Raw genomic sequence first — 18567 nt, 5'->3', positions numbered from 1 at the left:
CAATGGGTGGTTTTGACTAGCTGTCTTTTTTCTAGTCAATCACAAACACACTTACATTTTATGACCACTTGGTGTTCGAATCAATTCATCATACTGCTTCAACTTTGTAAGTAACATCATAGCTTTTATTACTAGACCAGGTCGTAACAGTCCTTTCATACATTTTCTATGGCTTATGCGATACTGTGTTACAATCATTTTATAATTCACTGATGTCATTATGTTCTTCCTTTTTTAAACTTCACTGACGTCATTTTTTACTTACTGCATTTACACCATATTTTACTCCATCTTTGTCATTTTTTCTTCGTATTTCGTTGTTACTTTCCTCTGTAAGCCACATCAGTTTGTGGTTTTCTTTTCCATGCCTGTTGGTAGGAATATGGGATGTGTGATTTCTGTTTCTTTATCATGTCTTCCCACACATGTGGATACACATTGGCAGCGAAATCAGTTATCCAGTTGGTCATTCTCTTGCCAATGTACTTCTTTGTCTTTGGTTTCGACAGTTGTCTTTTTGTATTCTACTCTATACTTTCATCATTGTTGCCTCTGAAAGCTCAACCCTTGGTGGGGTAATTGCCATGTAGTGCACAGTGATTTCCTGGTCACAAACTGTAAAATTGTTTGAAGCTAGTTTATGATCTCACAAACACTCTTGCTGTACGTAAAATTTCAATGCGTCATTTCGGGTAGAGAAGTTTCTCACTGTGAAAGTTACCTCTAGCTTTATATTTGTGGCACATTAAATTTTGATTTCCATAATTAACATTAAAGTGATTTTTGACAGTTAAAAACATTAATATTAATAAGTATAGACATTTCAATTTTTACGTTATTAATTAGATATGTCACACAGAATACAATCAAAATTATTTTATTAAGAGAGGCTCTTCTTTTTTTTACACCTTCACTGTATCTAAACTGTTTAGTAAATGATGGATTATTTTAGTCGGATTTGACCGTGATTGTTACAGCGCGCCCACAGTCCAAAAGTATAGAACGTATTATTGTAGCAGTTAGCCACACATTTGTGATCATAACAAACAGAACTGAGATGAGAGCTTGAAAAAGAGCTTAAATAAAAAAGAAATATAGATGACGATATAATGAAATAGCCCTAACTTCATAAACAAGTAATATTTAATCAGAAATTTCACCTACTTACTAATATCGTATCTTTAATATTTCATGGTAAACATAAACTTAAAGTTTATAACAATAAACTAACTAACTGGCTAGCAGAAACAAACAAACTGACTAAATCATGCAAAAAATACTCATTAACTAAAAGACATGCTTAATAATCAGCAGTAATAATCATCTACTCTAGCCTAGTTGAAGTTTTATCTTGTTCAAACTGTTTTAAAATTCCAGTCATTAAAACATGATAGTCACTCTAAATCAAATAATAATAAATAATAAAAAATAATAAAATAATAAAATGTTATTTTTTTTTTTACATAATATAGCTTACAACACTGTTCCTTCCCTGGATTGCGAAGATCCTTAAACAATACTATTATACAAATAAAACAAAAGAGTATCACAAGATTTAGCCATTTTCACTGTTAACTAGTTGCCTTTCTTTTAATCTATCAGTTCAATATTAGAGATGACTATCAGCAAAAATTGTAAAAACCAATTTACTTGCACATGATGACTAGTGACTATAGTTTTCATATTTAACTATTTCCATGGGTACTAATAGTTACCTTAATATATGGATTTAGGACTAGCTTCAGTCTCATAAGCTGGGCGAACCTCATATGATTATTGGGTCTACAGCGAAGGAACCCAACTGGTGAAACATTGCATTCTAATCTATATACGATACATCTATATCGTACATAAGAACGGTATATTTGTTAGCTATACTCATGTTTATTTTTAATTTTGATTTAATTAGGTAGTTAACTCTTATTGGAGGTTAATATTTACTAATCAGCCAATAAGTATGACATGGCTTAACATCGAACGGATACTATCAAATAGCATATTGTACAGTTTAAAGCTGGACGTTATCTAGTGATTAGAGCGTCTGGCTATGGATCAAGGGAATCGGGATTCGAAACGTGATGCTGTTGAACAGTTTTCGCACTTGCATCTGTGGGCGTATTATAAAAACAAGAGTCAATCCCCTGAATCAGTTTAAAAGAGCTACATTAATCCCTTGTGATTCGGGTGCTATTAGTCAGCTGCTTTCGCTTTGGCCAGTAGTTCAAAATTAGATACAACTTTACGTAAATCTCATGGGTGTGTGACCTAGTTGTTTATCCCACGTGTGCATAAAGTGCCGTTTCGGTTGAACATTTTTATTCTGATTCTACTCAGTTATTTTAAAAAAGCAAGAACAGAGTAATTCATAAACTGAGTTCGCTTTACACGTACTTTTTCTGCTTTATTAAAAACAAAGTTAGTAATTTCACGGTAATAAAATAAAATCAACTTTGAAAAAAAAGAAGGCAGAATTTAATTTAGTTGTATGCTCATTACTACACATGATAGTTGTTATTATTATAAAAATCGAATCAGTTACTGCCTGTTACTAGAAATAATCGAGTAATTTGAATACTTTGTTAAAAGATAGATTACTAGCAGTATAACTTTTGAAAATATAAATCATATTATTTGATAAGAATGACCGCTTCTCTTCAGTTCTTTGTAGTTGATAACGAACTCTGATAAGTGGCAGTGTTGTGACAGCCAGATAACTTGAGTAATTAAAAGATATCTTTCTATCAGTATTTATTTATAATCAATCATTTTCATCTTCTCATTGGCATTTGGATACGAGAAGACGTCTACAATAAGTAAAATAACACATCAAAAACACTAATACGTGTGGTGTACAAAAAATAATATATTCATAATAAACAGGCAGTAAAAGTACATAATCATTAAATATCGTATCATTATCAAAATCAGCATTCTAAACAACCTATCTGTATTAGTAGAAACAACTGAGCCATTAAAGAATGAAAGAACCGTTATAAGTTTTAGCAAATTATCCTTCCTAAAATGGCAATGTCAAAAAGTATAACAATAAAAGTGGACATTGATAATAATGTCGTTATGTTTTATGTGACATGTTGATTTTTGGGTATTCACCAAATACTTTGTGAAAACTTATCTTGTTTATACTTCCGTATCTTTTGATGATAATGGTCATACGAGTCTTAAATCCTTCCGTACAAGTTTCAATAAATATTTTATCACATATTACAATTGTCATTTAATAACATTGCATCATCACCTGGATTCCTATCTGTTTCTATGGGGTTTCAGTATTAAAGACTGTTATTTACATTGAACTTGAAGTTGTTTCTGTAACAAAAATGTATTATCGAGCTTCCATTTATATGTTTTGTAGCTCTAAGACTCTGTAAAACACTTCATTTAGTTTAACTGTCACGAATTCTGCTAAGTGTCAGGTCTTGGCTGCAGGAACCCAAACACTATCCACAAATACAACCTTCATATCGCCAATTTAGTTTATCGTTTACAAACTGCAGTCCTGTGTGTCATAAGTAATATAAACTAAGATGGTCGTTAAGTAAGTTATCTCCCCATACAGCGCTAACAGAGTCTCTGTCCATGAAAATGATAATGCTGGATGTCCCATCACCTACTAGAGTAGGCCAGGCTGTAGAGCTGGTATGTAACTACGACTTGGAGGGAGAAACTCTGTATTCAGTGAAATGGTACAAGAACGGAATAGAGTTTTACAGGTTTGTTCCTAACGACTGGCCTCCAGGACAGTTTCTCACGCTTCCAGGAATTCATGTAGACGTAAGTAGATTCTCTTTTTCTGTTTGGATAAAACGCTTCCGTTTACTTACCTTTACAACAAAATTATACAAACTGTTCAAAAGAATAAAGCAATTTTCTCTTAGATTAAACTACAGTTAAATACATCTTAAATAAACTAGCTTCGTAATTAGGTACTAATTAAATATATTGGGTTTGAATTTGTCCTCGATCATGAATATATTTTTCAATTCTGTTACATAAGTTTGTTTAAAGACGACGTGTGATGCATGCTGCTAGCTCTGGTAACAGTCCTGGTCATTGAAGAGATGGCTCTTCAAGAAATTAACACATATTTCATGGTGTGATGCATTGTTAATATTTCATAGAGATGCCAAATATAAAACTTCAAAAATTCGAGAAAGGCTTAAACATGTAAAAAACCATCTGGTACTCCCATTATCTGTAACGAAAAAAAATTAACTGCTCTAGATTTTAGAATTGCCATTTTAATAACTCATTGGACTCATGATAATTGCTCACATACACAAACACCGAATGCTCCTATACTTAACTCACACACACAGAGAGAAATATCGCACTGAACACTGTACCATTAAGCTACACACACGAAAAGATAACACCAAATGTTTCTCACACACAGAAAGACAGGATTGACTGAACATTGTACCACTAGCATGCACACACACACACATAAGTTAACACCGAAGTGTTCTCCAAACAAAAAAGAAAACAGGACTGAATGAACTATTACTAACGACACGAACACATTGCACAGAAAGAGAACAAGACTGAACACTGTACCATCAACATGTGCACACGGAAAGATGATAGTTAGTGATCAACTTACACGGAAAGACAGCAGTGGATGCTCTTTCCGTTAATATGCCTAGTCAAAAATAACATTAGATACTCATTTATCAACTCACTCGGAAAGATGATAGGTAGAGATCAACTTACACGGAAAGACAGAAATGGGTACTCTTTCCATTAGTATGCCTACTCAATAATAACACTGAATGCTCATTTATCAACTCACTCGGAAAGATGATAGGTAGAGATCAACTTACACGGAAAGACAGAAATGGATACTCTTTCCATTAATATGCCTACTCAATAATAACACTGGATGCTCATTTATCAACTCACTCGGATAGACGATAGGTAGAGATCAACTTACACGGAAAGACAGAAATGGATACTCTTTCCATTAATATGCCTACTCAAGAATAATACTGGATGCTCATTTATCAACTCGCACGGAAAGAAAAGAATGAATACTTTACCACTAATAAAAATCATCGAAAATAACAATAGGTGCTCATTCATTAACTTTCAAACCGAAGTATAGAAACTAAACATTGTACAGTCTTGGCCAAAACATTTGAATATTTTGTGACAAATAATATCAATATTATTAGGATCGAATACAAATACTTTTACGTACACTTAAACGCATTTTCTAGCATGTTTAGGTATTTAATATACATGAACGCATATTTTCATGTCAACAAATAATATTACTAGTAACAAGGACGGTATACTAATGTCAGAAACGTTGATGGAGTAGGTAAAAATAAGTAAAACATTCAACTTGAAGTTTAAGGAAAAGTCGGGTAAACAGGAAGTTAGAATGCTATGTTATTAATCGTTTCTATATAGCTATTTTATTGCCCTTTTGAAACGTTTATCTTAAACTAATTCTTGGTAAACTAAGCTATAGTACAACGTACATAAGGCTTAGAAACATTCATAGCTATTATATATTTCTCTAACTTCAGCCATTTAGAAAATTCAAATTTAACTGCTTGAAGCAACCAGTTAATTAGTTTTTTAAAGCACGTACATTACAAAAAGAGATAGTATATTTTGTGTCGTTTTCTGAAACACGCTAAAGCAATCTTGGTAGAAAAATTATATATGTATGAACATATGCACTAACCTGCTATTATTTTCTTTAATGAATGTTGTTTATATTCATAAGTAAACTATGTTAATTCCACAATTACCTAAACTCTTAAAGGGTAGAAATGTTTTTAATTTTTTATCTGTTGTTTGTTCAAACATGAGAATGCGGATTTATAATTCCAGTAATTAGTTTTAGATGTTCTTTAAACATATTTATATACTCTGCTTTGTAGTAAAAAGTATCTGTACAGAAAAATATTGAAAATGTAACGTGGCCCATGCATTTCGCTCAGCAAAGGAAAACATTCCAGACTTGCAGTGGAGAAATGTGGGCGAAATGAAATCATAATTTACGTGAGTTTGGAAGTGGAGAGATCTCAAGATATAGAAAATTTAGAAAGAGCATCAAACAGTTTCCTTTCAAGTGTCGCGAAATATTTCTGATCTTTAGGAGCTAGAACAATAGTTTAGTCCCAATGAGAAGCAAAGGATCAACCCAACCTGCTCCAGGCAATCTTGTAACCTAATTTTGAATGTTGTTCAAGTTATGTATTTTAGACGTAAATGAAACACACACAACCTTTTTTGTACAATTTAATGTCTACAGTGTTTTAAATTTGAAGATGAAGCATTGACGCAATATTTTCTATGCCATGTATAACTACGCCAAGCGCATAGAAACTTTTAACGCCAACCGTAACGGCTGTGTTTCAGCAACCGAAAATCTACTTACTGCTTGCTACACGTGTTTATCGGTTGGCGGTCAAACAACGGAAATCAAAAGGTGTCTGTAGAATTATGTTAATTTGGTCTTCCTTTATAATATTTCGATGCTTATTGGAAATTCCAAAGTTATATCAATCTTTTCTGAGTTCTTTAATCATATCGCAAATATTACTCTACATAAAAACACGCCTTTTTTAATGAAAAATCCCTCCCAAAAAATTACAGATGCCGGGTTCAGTTTTTGGGTCTTCATGGATTTAGCAAGCCCTGATTCCAGTGATTGCTCACTTTCGATCTAGTTTCCAGGATATTACATAACAATCTTGGGAATTTCACAATGTAAAATATCAAAATTAGTTAGATTGACCAAAAATGCTGTCTGATTGTGAGATATGTTCACTTGTTGGAACAATGGAAAAGTGCTAGAAATCACCTTTACAACACATGCATAGTTCCTTCTTATGTCCATATTTGAACAGATGTTACCTGTGAGACCTGTAGCGTGTTGCGTGTTCCCCAGGATTTGGATACATTTGAAGTGTTTGAATGTGCAAATCATATATTAACTTCAAGAAAACGTACTTCCGTTTTGCCTCTATTGAAGTCTATTAGCATTAATAGCCTTACAACTGGTTACGGATGTTATAGTGCTGAGAGTCATTTCGTTTACTATTAAAGTGATGGCAAGTAAACAATTCAACTATGAGCGACTTGACTGGTTTGAGCATATTGTATATAATTAGGTCTGCGTATTTTCACTGTGCTGCCAAAAATGGTTGGCTGAAAAGGTATACTCCGACGTTACGCACGCATGGAAACGGTCTTGACAATCGTGCAACAATGTTTCGAGTTGTTCTCTGGTTTGAAAGCAACAATGAAAAATTTTCATATCACATTATTCGTTCTTGGCCAGTCACTGTAAGTAATTCATGGTAGGAGTAGAATAGTGTAATTTGATCAGGTTAATAAGAGTAGCCCCCAGTTGCACAGCGGTATATCTGCGGATTTACAACGCTAGAAACCGGGTATCGATACCCGTGGTGGGAAGAGTACAGATAACCTATTGTGTAGCTTTGTACATAACTACAAACAAACGAACAATAATAAGACTATAAAATCATAAATCGCATATGATTAAGTAAATTAAGATACATTTGATACAGTTAACGTAATTTTATAATAGAAAGCCTCCAATCAGTAATAAAGAAGATGAGATGATTTAATCCATTTAGTATAAATATAAAAACAAGAAACTTCATCTCATTAATCATGAGATAAGATGATATAATTGATCCCCTGAAAAAACAAACCAGAAACCTCATGTCAGTATTCATAAGACAATGTAATTGGGTCCAGTTAATGTATGTGAAAAAAACTAACCAAGTACTTCATGTCAGTAATCATAAGAAAAGATGGTTTGGTTCAGTTAATATATGCGAAAAATACCAGGAACCTCATGCCAGAATATTAGTATTATTAAGAAAAGGTGGTTTGGGCTAGTTAACATGCCAGTAATAATAAGAAAAGGTGTACTGATCAAGTTAATAAATTAAAAAGTTCAAGTAATTTGATCCATTTAATAAAAGCATAAAGCTAAAAACCCCGTGTCAATCACCATTCGACAATGTGACTTCGTCCAGTTAGTAAATGCAGAAAAACGTACACTTCTTGTAAGTAACATAAGGTAGTAATTGAACAAAGTGATTTGATCCAGATGATACAAGTATAAAACCAAACACATCATGTAAATATATGAAGCAAGTTATATGATCTAGTAAATGCACTTAAAACAAACATCTCATGCTAGTAATCATAAAACAATATGAATTGATCCAGTTAATAGGAATATCAATCCAGAAATCTTATACCGGTAAGAATATAATACGGTGGTTTAATTCAGTAAAGCTAAGTACAAAACTAAAACCATTACGCTCTTAGTATGAAAGTGAACGTAACAAGTAACTTTTCTTTAAACTTATAATTTTTTCTTATCCATTAGTTACGTGTAGCATGGCCTGGAAAGTGACCCTATAGAAAACTAATAAAACATTTCTACTGGGTTTCAGTAGTAGCGACTGAAGCACAAGATCTAGCTTCCCTGAGTGCTTGTACGACTCATACCTTCTAAAGAATTAATATTATTTAGTAAACTTATTTTGAAACTTTAGTGATTATGAACTACGTCACTTTCTGAGTTGTGGGTAATGCATTTGCAATTATTTTTCAAAACGATTTTTGATGCCATAAAACTGAAATGACCAAGATTCCTTTGCTAACTTCTATCAGGCAGACGGTAGCACTGCCTATGTTAGGATGGCTTGGATTTTTCACCAAAATGGTACTTTAAATATTTCCTCAATAGGTCATCAGAGCTTTAAATACTGTACAGTGTTTCCTTTTATAACAATATCTATGTAATCACTGAGTCACAAGTTCTGGGAATATCTGGAAATATCACAGCAAAAAGTATGAATTTATTGTTCTTCTTTTTTATTACATGATAACTCAAAACCCAAAACAGTGGTGTTAATCATCTTCACTGAAATGACAAGCTTTTAGAAGTATTATTAACAGTAGTAATAAAAAAATTATAATTCTATAATGTAAACGATGTTATCATTACCCCCTGAAGTTATCTTTCTTACAGAACTTTGGTTTTCCTATAAAAAACGTAAGGTCAGGGTGAATAGTAGATAAGCAATAGATATTACAGTTGTAACTTCATTGTATTTAGAACTTTGTTATAAATAAAACTTTCCCATGTCTATTGAAACGCTGCATTAAATACAAGCAAACGAGAAAAAAGCTTTTCAAAAAAGGAAGTAAATGTAGGAATGGGTAATATCAATCCTTCAAAAATAATGCAAACAAGATAGTACGGATGGCATTTGAATCATAGCTACATAATAGCACAGGCAAGAATTAACATCTGGCAATATATATAACTATTCAATCGCAATTGAGTTTAATTTATCCTATTTTTGTCTGTTAACATTCCACTACATTGTTTGTCTCTTCCATGATGATGATGCAAATACTATCCCTACTATCTTGTTTGAAATGTTTTTGAAGGATTAATATTAGCCATTTTTATATTTACTTCCTTTTGTTTGAAAAGTTTTCTTCTTTACTTGTTTAACTTCTACAAATGATTTGACTCTGTCTAAATTTCCAAGCTCTTTTTTCATATTTACATATATATATCAACATTACAAAATTCAGTAACCGAAAGTGCTATTTTTCTTATATCTTATTTAGTCTCAAAATATTTTTTGTGAAAAATATAATATAATGAACATACAAAATTATACGAAGGTCTAAATAAATGTTGAAGTGGCATAATTTTGCAGATTTGGCTAATGAGAAACCCCTACAGCTTTCTAGGTCCAACAGACAGACTGTTTATTTACGACAAGTAGATCTGGACACCGCAGGAGTTTACAGGTGCGAAGTTTCCGCTGAAGCCCCGATGTTTGACACGGTATCTGCCAAGAAGGAAATGAAGGTATTCGGTACGTTGTCTGACGCCATTTAGAGTTATTGATGATATTGCTTTCATCATTACGAGCATGTTTACAAAAGAAAGGAAATATTTTACAACTAGTTTAATCTTAAGCACTAAATAATGTTATTCGACATTCACATATTATTTGTTTGTTGTAGAGCAACGCCACATTTAGCTATGTGCTGTGTCCACCGCGGGGAATCGAACCCCGAATTTTAATGTTGTAAGTCGCAAACCCATATGGATATGAGTATTCAATATGTCTCACACTTTTAATAATGAGGTGCTGATTCGTATTGAAACATGTATTTTTTAAGAATGTATAGAAGGATTTCAAGTATATATAATATATAGTCCTTGTTGAAACGTAGCTTGACAAGAATAATTCCATTAATCGTGTTTTTTTTTCTTTTTAGTAAAACGTATTTCAGTAATGTATGAAGGAAATGGTATCGATGAAACATAAAAATTTAGTACTTCAATAAGAATAATTATTATGGGATGTCTGAAGCCAAGAATTAAATACAACAATTAAATTAACACGAATAAAAATGAGGTAACAAGACAGCAGCTCTAAGTTACTCCTCCTAATTTGTTATATTTCGTTTCACTTGAATCGGAAAGCTTCAGGTGTTTCAGTAAATAGCTGATAACAAATGGAAGAAACGGTACTTTGGTATTCATCTATGTGAGCATGACATCAGTAAGACCATCTTTTGTAACAGCTTTATTTGACAGAGTTAGACCACAAAACATCAACTAATGTCGTTAATATTTAAATACTTGGTTTATCCTACTGCCACAGAAATTTTCTATTTTAAATCAACTGGCAGGCGGGTTTTTCAGCATGATGAGACTTGTCTGAATTTATCTAATTAGCTGAGCCAATTTCTTAGCACTCAGACCGATGTATTCTACAAACTGATTTGACGTTTCTGACAAGTTAGGGCTTTACAAAGCTTATCTTTAATTACTTTATTTTTTTTTTATTTTTATACCTACTTTAATGAAAAAGTAAAAGAGATAAAGTGCGTCAGAAGTTTTAGCATACATGACTGTGATTTATGAAAGAAGAGAGGGGAAATAAATTTAGAAAATTAATGAAAATTAAATTCGTACGATCTCTTAATGACTGAGAACAGGTGTTTTCCTCTAAGGGTTAACTATGTGGAGGACAATTAATATTGTACCAATGTATGTTACATATGTTAACATAGATTAACATTGTACCAATGCATGTTGAATATGTTGACATAAATCAACACTACCAATGTATGTTGTATGTGGTAACATAAGTTATGTTATATAAACTTACCAAATAAAACTGTATAATGTTTAGTTGTCTATATGTTGTGATGAAAATGTGATATTTAATATTAGAAATATAACTAATGTGTGTAAGTTATCTTGAGGTTTTCCAAATCTGATCAGCACAATATACAATAAAACACCGTATTCAGTAAAACTTGGATTCCGTACTTTAATAAATAATAAAAGCGAAAAAATGCATTTATATTTCTTCATGGGAAATATTTATGGAGCGTAAAAGAAAGTAAAACCGTTCCGTTAAACTTAATATTCCCTTAGTTTGAGTATAATAATGTGCCATGTAAATACTGTAAACAAACCTGAAGGATAATACTATCCGTAACGTAACTCGTATCTTACTTGACATTGTTAACAAAATTACACAGTGGGCTATCTGCATTGTGCGCTCCACTGGTATCGAACCTCGGTTTTTAGTATTATGCATATGAAGGTTTTTGTGTGTAACTGAAGTTCCAAAATATAGTAACACTGTTAAATCCTTTTCTTTAGGAAGTACAAAGTCGAGTTGAAAATACAAATTTGTGTTTATATATTGTATATATTTTTGTTAATATAGAAAATCTTTATTAAGTTTTCAATTTTTAAAAACATCATTATGATACTCTCGAGATTTACACAAAGAAAATATTTTTCTTGTAGTCTTAGTCTAATTGTTAACTATAATGTAGTTGATGAAACCAGAATAAACATGAGTCACGTTAATGATGAATATTTAACACTTCACACAAACGATTAAAATGATGAGCTATGTTAATAAATATTGTTATCAGATTTTGAAAATAAAGTAGTACGCATTTTCTATACATAAAATCGAGAGCATTACATTTCAATACCGTAATAACTCCAGTAATAAAAAAACACTAACTTGTAAGTACTTGTAGAATCAAATACAGAAACTGCTTTAAAAAAAGTGTAATATTTCTAGTTTAAAATTATTCAGTCTAATTCGTCATTTTCTTTTGTACATTAATAAAAGAATTCATTCAAGTCCTACCAAACAGCAAAAGCTATCATTTTTCTATTTATCCAACTAAATAATTCAACATTAAAAGTAAAAAAACTGATTTTAAAGGCTTTCTTTACCAATGGCTTACAAAACGAGACAAAAGTATAATCTCTGATTTAAAACTCTTCAGTTTATTTTGCTTTTTTTGTGCATTAATAAAATAATCTTACAGTAATAATTTTGCGATTTTCTGTGGTCTAAATCAAAGATATCATTGCTTTTGTTGCTGTTTTTCTTTTTACTTTCAAAAGAAAGCACATAACTCAGTTTTAATACATTTTAATGCTAATGACTTAAATAGGTTCTGAAAATATAAACGTTCGATTTCGATAATTCCATGAAATGTATACAAAAGATAATTATATTGTTCAAACAAAATTCCCAGGATGAGAAGTCTTCCGTGAGCTCTGTAGATAAAACGATTGATATATCACTAACGTGGAGTGAGACATTTAAAGAAAGAGTAATCTCTTTTAAGCAAGGGAAGGAGGAGGATATAAGCAGTTTAAGTTATTCATCATTATTCAACGACACATAACAATGTTTCAGCTCTACCATCAGAAGCACCTAGGATATCGGGAAAGAAAGGAAAGTACAGGATTGGAGATACCGTTTCTGTGAACTGTACCTCGGCAAAGTCGAGACCCGCCGCCAGTTTACGATGGTACATCAACGACCAACAGGTACGTTTATTAATGGGCTATAAATGGTTAACTGTGGTCTATTTCAACGACCAATAGGTACGTTTATTAATGGGCTATAAATGGTTAACTATGGTCTATTTCAACGACCAATAGGTACGTTCATAAGTGGTATATGCATGGTTAACTGTGGGCTATATCAATGACCAACAGGTACGTTCATAAGTGGGATATGCATGGTTAACCGTGGGCTATATCAATAACCAGCAGGTACGTTTATAAGTGGGATATGCATGGTTAACTGTGGGCTATATCAATAACCAGCAGGTACGTTTATAAGTGGGATATGCATGGTTAACTGTGGGCTATATCAATGACCAACAGGTACGTTCATAAGTGGGATATGCATGGTTAACCGTTATATCAACGACAAACAGATACGTTTATAAGCAGGCTATTCATAGTTAAGTGTGTGTTATATCAACGACCAACAGGTACGTTTATAAGTGGGATATACATGGTTAATTGTGGGCTATATCAATGACCAACAGGTACGTTTATAAGTGGGATATGCATGGTTAATTGTGGGTTATATCAACGATTAGCAGGTGAATTTGCTTGTGGGCTGTGCACGATTAATTATGGATTATCCGAACGACCAAGACTATTGTAGACTACTTCCGACGACACTTTATTATGATTGTGCTATAAGTACACTTCGGTTTTTCCTTCAACTTTGTTAAGGTTGTACTTATTCCTATCAGGAATTGACTCATAACTTAAACGTAACAAATTTCTTTTTATCACTATAATCAATAACACTAGATTTAAAGCTACCTATTTTTCTTTTTACTGGTAAGCATATGACTTTCTTCCTTTGCCTCTCGTTTGGTTTATTTGATTACTCTAACATCTCCCATTCTTTATTTTCATTATATTAAACGGCTGTTTTTTATATCCATTTAATAAAAGTCAACCCGAACGCATCTGTTCCCCTTATATCGGATTAGGGAAAGGTTTCATCATTATAAGGGGTTCCATAATCTCTACAGCAGCTAAACTAAAAAGGCGGCCGACCCCTCTAATAATTTTCCAATGACTTAGAATGCTGTAATCCTTAATCCCATATAGACTAACCAAAAGTTACCCGCTTTCTCACTTCTCTCAACCCCAACCGATTTTCCTTACACCTAACTTCATAACAAGTAGGCTATGCATAGTTAACTGTAGATTATATCAAAGACCAGCATGTACTTTTATAAGTAGGCTGTGCATGATTAACTGTAGGCTATATCAAAGATCACCACGTACGTTTATAAGAGGGTTATACATAGTTAAGTGTAGGTTATATTAAAGATAGACGTTTATAAGTGGGCTTTGCATAATGAAATATAGGTTATATTAACAATGAACAAATATGTTTTTATCTGGGCTGTTAAGGGTTAATTAACTGTAGGTTATATAAAAGGCTAGTAGCTACGTTTCTCTGTGCGATGTGCATGATTAATTGTGGATTACAATGAAAAAAGAGTTGTTTTGTTTTTAGTGCTACAACTAGAAGATCACCAACCATTCAATATTTATTTTATCTTTCCTGTACCAGAAAATATTGTCAGATATTGGTAGACAGAAAATATAAAGTTATTCTTCAGTACTATGTGATTTGGTGCATGAGAAATTAATTTAAAATTTTCAGGAAATGTTAAATCTCAGTTTAAGATTATTTTTATATTTCTTCCACAAAATACACCAGTCACTTGCCTTGCTCACAAATTACAACGCTATAATGAAATTTCGAATTAAGATATCTGTTTTTGACCAAACATGAACCTAAAACATATCCAACAAGCAGCATTATACAATTATGTCCTAGTGTTATTTGGAATTTAACGTGTTTCATTGTCAAGGAACAAATTAAATGAGAGATCTATTCTAGTAATCATGGAAAGCTGTTTCCCCCAAAAATATAATATCAAAGCGTTAAAAAAAGAACCAGATGTTTTCGTTTGATGAAGATTTTAACTTATGTTACAAAGGATGTGTATAAATTCAATACATATTTTATGAAGCTAAATTTTTGCTTGTTAGTTGTTAAGCAAAAAGCTACACAATGGGCTATCTATGCTCTGCCTGTCGCGGGTATCGAAACCTGATTTTTTTGCGTTAACTGATCCACTGGGGGGCAATTAAATTTTTAGTCTTAATTAAGTATGAAGTAGTGTATACCTTGATAAATAACTGGCAGCCTACACAGTTGAAATCATAAATAATATTCAATGTTAAACTGTTTAACGTTGAATATTATTTATGATTTTAACTTTATACACAAGTGCCAAAATACTATAAGTCTACACAGTTGTTCAGTATCTCCTGAAGTCCAGTAAACGTCTCTTGCTAAAGTATTAGTAAATGCATTAATCGAAACCTGGTTGTGCATAGGTAATTGATTGTCTTTTATAGTTTAATAAAAGCACATATTCTGTAGCATTATTGTGATTATGTGATCGTCGTGTTTTAGACTAGGCGGATGTTTTTAGAAATTGATAAAAATCAAGAGTTGTTTTCGGGTTAAACGTTAGAATAAGACTGCTGAATCTGAAAACGTTTGTTACCAAGCGCTATTTTGAGTTATTGGACTTCAGTTTTGCAAAAAAAAGAAAAAGGAAAAAATGCCGCCATATAGTATTTTTATGCTATTTTTTTATATGCATTTGAATGTTACGTTCTTTTGAAAGTCTGTTGAGGGGTGTTACATGTGTAATTATGGATTATATAAATGCCCAGCGGGTACTTTTAAAGTGAGCTGTTACTGGTCAACAGTGAATCATATAAGCAACCAGTTGGTTCGTTATCAATTGGATGTGCACAGTTAACTGTTGGTTATATTACTGACCACCTAATGTGTTTCTTCAGCATTTTCTACAGTTTAATAAAAACTTGCAGTATAAAGTTTTATACGAATTGAAGAAGGTACAACTGGCTACAGGTTAGGAAAACTTCACGACCAGCTTGCTCGCTCAATTTCCAATAGTTTCGAAAATGTTGCAATCTAAGTTATTATATATAATGATCAAGATTTAACCATCTACAAGTAAGTTAAAATGTACTCCAACACATAAACCTTATAATATTAAATGTTTTCTAAAGCATAAGTATGCTAATTTGATAATGCACAGAACTACAGCAAGAATCTGCTTATTGGCTTGTCTCTAACAAAATAAATAATTAAAACATTAACCAAATCTTAAAAAGAGAAATTAATCTTGTGAGAATATCTACAAAATAGCGTTAAGTAAAGAACCTTTTTATTCAATATGAATGCTTTTCTACAGAGTCTTATTATGTAACGACACTCACATTAAAACTTGTCGATTCCCGCTGTAATATATTTTTAATAATAACTGTGTTAATCCCAGTTATATTTATTATAAGTTCTAGGACGATAAAGATTTCCTTATTTCGTATTTCGAACTTACTCCAAATTATTCACCTCACTTTTCGAAGTTACTATACATAAGAGATTCATTTCATGTATTCAGTTTTCTATTAATATTTTAATGTCACTTGAGTTTCGTTTACGACTCAAACGTTTTTTGTATTTCAATGCTAGGTTGGCCCCGAGTATGAAACTTCCCATTCCGCCATACTCAATGCTGACGGTTTAGAAAGTTCAAGCTTAAGTCTTCGTTTTGTGGTTAAAGAGCATCACTTTGTTAACAGAAACATGAGACTCCGGTGCTCGGCTACGATTCCAAGGGTGTATACCATGAGTGACGAAGAACTTGTGGTTGGTGGTCAGTTACAACACGCCTCCGAACTTCTCCGTATTAGTGAAAATGTCAGTAAAGGTACGTCTCTTTAAATGATTGGTATAAAGAAGAAGCCGTGTTTAATAGATTTGATAAAAAAAAATAAGGCTTGTTAGAGATACCTGGAAAATATGCATCATTCGTACATGTAACTTACTCTTTTGAATTCGTCAGCAGACTAGTTGTGTAAGATGAAATATCTTTGTTTCTATTATTTTCATCAAAACAGTAAGAAAAAAATAAAAGAAGCCTTACGTTTTTTTTCAAGCTGAAATTTGCAGTTTTGGTAAAATATTAAACTTTTCTTCATCCACCCAATAATAAATAAAATTTCATCTTGGTATTTCAACATAGGCATATTAAATTTGTGCACAAATACACGTTATTATTTATAACACTTAATTGATGTAATCCATTTTCTATTACATATATCAGGTCATCCCATAAGTTCTGTACGGATTTTAAATAAAGAAAACGAGTGATCAAATCTTACATTTTATTGAAATTTAATTATCAATGTAGTTTCCATGATTATCTATGACTTCTTTCCATCTACTTACAATCTTTTTAATCCCACTACTAAAAAACTCTTTCGGTTTCGAAGAGAAGAACTCTGAAATGTCAGTTTCGACCTCCTCGTGGCTTGTGTGAGTTAATCCATCCAAATGATTCTGTAAACTACGGAACAAATGGTAGTCTGAAGGAGCAAGGTCTTGAGAATAAGACGGATGAGGAATTTTCTCCCAACCAATCTTCAATCTTCTGGGTCGTGATTTTTGCAGTGTGGGGTCGTGCATTGTCCTGATGAAACACCACTCCTCTTCGATTCACTAAAACAGGCCTTTTCTCTTTAAAGCCGCATTCAAGCGCTCTAATTGCTGACAACAGACTTGAGCATTGATTGTAGCATTAGTTGGCAGCAACTCAAAGTGAATAATTCCTTTGCAATCCCACCAGATAGAGAGAGAACCTTCTTCGCATGAAGTTCCATTTTTGGTTGTGGTTGGGCCTTTTCCTCATTACTAAGTCAATGCCTACAACGTTTATCATTTTTATAAAAAATCAATTTTTCATCACCAGTCACAAATCTATCCAAAAAGGGCGAGATAAGGTCACGAGAATGAAGAGAAGAGCAGATCTGAACTCGCGATTTGCGGTTCACTCTAGACAATTCATGAGGCGCCCATTTTCCAAATTTAGGAACCTTTCCAAGTTGTTGAACGTGACGATGAACAGTTATATGGTTTGAACCAAGCAAAATCCTGCAGTATCAGTTGAAGAATTGGCAATGAACTTCAAGTGATACCACAAGGAGCATATCATCAAACTCAACTGGACGTCCTGTTCGGTCTTCATCTTCAAGGCTGAAATTTCCACTTCTGAATTTTGCAAACCATCTTCTGCAAGTTGTTTCATTCCAGCCTTCTTCTCCATAAGCTGAGTGAATATTTCGAGTCGCTTCGGCTGCAGAATTCCCTTTTTTAAACTCATAAAGCATTATATGCCTCAAATGCTCCTTAGATACTTCCATGTTCAAAGGGCTTTAATCAGTGAAATTTGAAATACTTTATTCTGTAAAATAAAATTTAATAAGTTTAAATATGCCCAAATACATATGTATGATATATAAATATTTTTTATTTCCATTAAACATTCTAAATTACTAGTAAATTTCAAAGAATTAAAATCCGGAAAGAACTTGTGGGATGACCTGATATTTAAAAATTTAATCTGTATGCAATCTTTTAGTATAACCAGACTACCTAGTTTTTGAATTTCCAAGAATCATCACATATCAACTCTGGCTGTTATTTTCAGGGATGGAACAAATATTTAATCCAGTGGGATATTATACTATCTGTTACAATCTGA

At 32.5% G+C, this 18567-nt stretch overlaps 1 protein-coding gene across 1 annotated transcript; it reads left to right on the top strand.

Moving 5' to 3' along the window:
* Positions 1-3583: 3583 nt before the first annotated feature.
* LOC106469117 lies at positions 3584-17312 on the top strand. Its single transcript, XM_013929571.2, has 5 exons — positions 3584-3792; positions 9782-9917; positions 12795-12928; positions 16497-16734; positions 17218-17312. The coding sequence occupies exons 1-5, from the start codon at positions 3598-3600 to the stop codon at positions 17310-17312; spliced, it is 798 nt and encodes a 265-aa protein (XP_013785025.2). The 5' UTR covers positions 3584-3597.
* Positions 17313-18567: the final 1255 nt, after the last annotated feature.

The sequence above is a fragment of the Limulus polyphemus genome, unplaced genomic scaffold (genome assembly GCF_000517525.1).
Source record: "Limulus polyphemus unplaced genomic scaffold, Limulus_polyphemus-2.1.2 Scaffold3314, whole genome shotgun sequence".
Lineage (NCBI taxonomy): Eukaryota > Metazoa > Arthropoda > Merostomata > Xiphosura > Limulidae > Limulus > Limulus polyphemus.
The sequence above is the reverse complement of the archived record's forward strand: the minus strand, read 5'-3'. Positions and strand labels throughout refer to the sequence as shown.

Excerpts from the sequence above, each read along its gene's own strand:
- LOC106469117 (XM_013929571.2), top strand. The coding sequence starts at position 3,598 with ATGAAAATGATAATGCTGGATGTCCCATCACCTACTAGAGTAGGCCAG. Across the intron at positions 9,918-12,794 it reads GAAGGAAATGAAGGTATTCG|CTCTACCATCAGAAGCACCT; the intron begins GTACGTTGTCTG and ends ACAATGTTTCAG. Across the intron at positions 12,929-16,496 it reads GGTACATCAACGACCAACAG|GTTGGCCCCGAGTATGAAAC; the intron begins GTACGTTTATTA and ends TTTCAATGCTAG.